The sequence below is a fragment of the Morone saxatilis genome, unplaced genomic scaffold, assembly GCF_004916995.1.
Source record: "Morone saxatilis isolate NCDOM2014 unplaced genomic scaffold, NCSU_SB_2.0 Contig22, whole genome shotgun sequence".
Classification (NCBI taxonomy): domain Eukaryota; kingdom Metazoa; phylum Chordata; class Actinopteri; family Moronidae; genus Morone; species Morone saxatilis.
Genome location: NW_023339785.1, coordinates 585,057 through 588,618, shown reverse-complemented (window position 1 = coordinate 588,618; position 3,562 = coordinate 585,057). Strand labels below are relative to the sequence as shown.

The window sequence follows — 3,562 nt, the reverse complement described above, 5'->3', positions numbered from 1 at the left end:
TTGAATTGAATTGAATTGAAAGTATGGAGGTGTCCCCATGTTTTGACCATCTGTTGCCATCAGGTACCTCTTTTGTCATCAATGTACATTAAAAATATTGTTGTAGTTTTATTTTTAAATTGCATTATTACTAAATGAAGTCAGTTTCATCTCATCAGTGTCTGGTCTTTATCATGGAACAAAAGGTTGTTGAGAATTCATCACAATTTTTGTTAATGAAACTCAAATTGTGTTTGATTTTATTCTACTAAATGATACCATGAAGCTCTACAAGTAAGTCTCCCTGTGTGCTTTGTCCCTCCAGCCCCTCCATAGATCGCTGTAACACCAGTTTTGATGCTGTGGCAAGGATCCGAGGAGAGACTTTCTTCTTCAAAGGTCTGAATACGCCAGAAACTGACTTGATAGGCATGTCAAATTAGAAAATGGACATCCATCTCCCTTGCTCAACCATTTCTTCGCTTCTGCGTCTTCTTGTATCTCCAGGTCTGATGATGTGGAGAGTCAATGGTGGTGGTTTGGTATCAGGCCGAGGGGCTTCTGTCAGGAGGCTGTGGAGGGGTCTACCACCTGATCTACCTCATGTTCATGCTGTACTGGAGAGACAGTCAGATCATGCCATAATCTTTATCAGTGGTATATTCCAATAATGTTTATAAAACATTGATTTAATATATATTATATATTTGAATATAAACCATAACAGTTTAACTTCTGTGAAACCATCTGGATCAACTTATTTACATTATCAACAGCAGATCACGTGATTTTTCTTGACAAATGTGGAGGGAGTCAGCCCAGTAACCTCTCCAGGTCGTGTCTTGCTGCAGGTTCCCAATTCTGGCTGTTCAGGGATCTGTCCCTGCAGGAAGGCTACCCTCAGCCCCTGTCTGCCCTCAGGATGGGGGTGAGTTTATTTGGAGCCGATGAGGAAGAGAAGGAGGAGGAGGAGGAGGAGGAGGAGGAGAAGGCAGCGGCGGGGAGGTGGGGCCTGCTCTGGGACCCAGAGGAGGGCCCCGTGTGGGGGAAAGTGGGAGTTTCTGAGAAAGAGAAGCGAGAAGATGCCTGGACTCAGCTGCTTAGAGATGGTGTCAGTGGCATCACCACAGACAGCGATGGTGAGTACAGGAATCATCTTTGTATCTGTGTGTCACATTCTCTGTCTCTAAAAGGACCAAATTCCCTGCTGAGGATAAAATGTCTATTTGGATAGGCTTTACCAGAGCTTCAGGTTTGTCTACAAATGTAGGTGGTTAAGATGATTTTTGTAAACTGGCTTACTGGAGTAGGAAGAGGTATGGGGGGTAATGGTCATGGATGTATTTTAAGATCAGTTTATGCATCTGCCTCCATTGTTTCAGGCTTTTCTCCACCTTTCAGCACACATATTGGCCCATAAAGAAAACTGCAGAGAGTGCAAAGAGTGTTGTTTGTTAGAGCTGCAAAACATTTAAAAACATTTCAAGTTGTTGGGTGTGAAAACTCCTCTCCCTATCCTCCAGGCTCCGTCTATCTCTTCAGAGGAGAATCCTACTGGAAGTTCACGTTTCCAGGCTCCTCACTGCAGGACGGATACCCACGATCCTCTGCTGCAGACTGGCTGGGCTGCCCTGACCCCTCCTCATCCTCGCCTGTGGTGGACGACCTCTCCTTGTCTCTGTCTCCGCCTGCAGGACGACAGGAGCTCAGGGAGAGATGGAGGGAGGGGAGGGAGAAGGAGGAAGGAGGAGAGAGGATGAGGGACCATGGGAGGGACAGACATGGAAATAAACATTCAGACATGCAGGACAGAGGTTCACACATCTGGACACAATGCACTTGCCAGAATGGAGCTCTCAGTAGCAGAACGACATCTTTTATTGCTGCCTTGCTGCTCATTACATGGACACTGTTGGCTATTTAAAGCCGCACAAGACCATAAAAGTCAACTGTCATATCAGGCAGGAGGTCGGGCTGTATCTACAAACAATCACCATGTGCATTAACTAATAGTTCAACATTAACTCTTATTTGTTCTCTTTTAGAGAGTGAGGTTAGAAGATCCATATGTCTCTCATGTTTTGTGTGTTCAGTACAAAGCTGGAGTCAGGACGTGATGAGTCTAGCTTAGTATAAAGACCGGAAACAGGGAGAACTTATGGATCCGCACAGCAATAACTTCAGCACGAGGAAACAGCAACCTCAGTTGTGATCATTGTAAAGCCACGTTGGCCCTAATGAAGCCCTTTTCTTCATAATGTGTTGGCTCTAGATCATAACGCCGAAAGTTTTTTTTCAGAAATTGCTTTTCTTATTGTTAAGTGCTTTTCACATGGATAGAAAGATGTTTTGTCATTAGAGGTTCTATGCTGCACATGCTTTTGGGACTTTCTGATCTATGAACTGTGTTCCTCTGTTGCACAGGGCTGACATGGAGCTGTACTATCTAACTGGCTCATGTGGACTTTTGAACTATATGTTGTAGTAAGGGTTAAGATGGAGTGGTTTAAATTTGTGATCTTTTGTCAAAGCATATTGTGGGTACTGCAGGGAACAGGGGGAAAAGTTTTTCTGCAGCACAATCATATGAATATAGCAACATCCATTAGTATTAGTAACATCCTTGCAATGTAGTTGAAGCTTTATCACATAGCTTTATTTATATTATGTTTGGTTCTTTTTGAGCAAATGTCTATCCATAAAATGCCAATCCATAATAAAATAGTAAAATCCGGTCTAGGAACATTTTATTTTAGTTATGATACCAATATAATGTTAAAAACCACACTCACTAGAGTATCAGGAGAGCACTGTAATGCACTTCTGATAGCATCACAGGATTTTAGGATGTTCCCCGTATTTTTGTTGCTCCATTTTGACAGCCACAAGAAAGCGCACACAAGCACCAATTGAGGACAGTGTATGGATTTTAAAGGTTGTACCAGTCAATACAAAAAATGGATCAAATGACAGTGTGAAATAAACTGATGATGACATGATGAGCTACATAGGTTCCTCACATGTCTCTTTAAGTGGTGAACTAACTTCAAGCACTCCTAGTGACATTTGCAAGAGGAACCTGAGTGTCTGTGTTATGTATTACTGTCAGGATATAGTGAAAGTTTCAGCAAATTCTCGAACAGCAGCTCCATGGAAGACCATGTCAGCTGACACTCACTTCACCAACAAATGTCGACGGTGGACGCTCATTGCTAAATTATCTAGAAAATACAACCAGGTTGTAACATAACATGCAGATGATGTTAGCCTGTTGGAGAAGATAACATTGATTTTAGCCCATTGAAAGTATATATTATGGACAGAACTTCCGGTGTCTTAAAACCTGCATTCTATGTAAAGGCCAGCAGGGGGAGCTCCATTGGCTGCAATAACACAGCTATCCTATTCACTCTAATGGAGAATAAGCCGACTTCTCACTTCATTTATGAGCTCAGTAAACAGTTTCCTGATGAGTTTATGGTCTCAGTCACTAGTTTCACATCTTCTTCCATACATTATGATGTTCATTTAGTAAATTATGGTCCAATTTAGAGTAAAATAGACGATAAAGCCACATATGTTT

At 42.2% G+C, this 3,562-nt stretch overlaps 1 protein-coding gene across 1 annotated transcript in view; it reads left to right on the top strand.

The window, feature by feature from the left end:
• The window catches only part of mmp17b (matrix metallopeptidase 17b), an 11,388-nt gene extending 8,674 nt beyond the window's left edge, over positions 1 to 2,714 (top strand). Inside the window, exons 8-11 of the mRNA XM_035669736.1 lie at positions 305 to 378; positions 487 to 636; positions 831 to 1,118; positions 1,503 to 2,714. Coding sequence (XP_035525629.1) covers positions 305 to 378; positions 487 to 636; positions 831 to 1,118; positions 1,503 to 1,903 — 913 coding nt within the window. The 3' untranslated portion in view covers positions 1,904 to 2,714. The remainder of the gene's footprint in view (positions 1 to 304; positions 379 to 486; positions 637 to 830; positions 1,119 to 1,502) is intronic.
• The last annotated feature ends 848 nt before the right edge of the window (positions 2,715 to 3,562 follow it).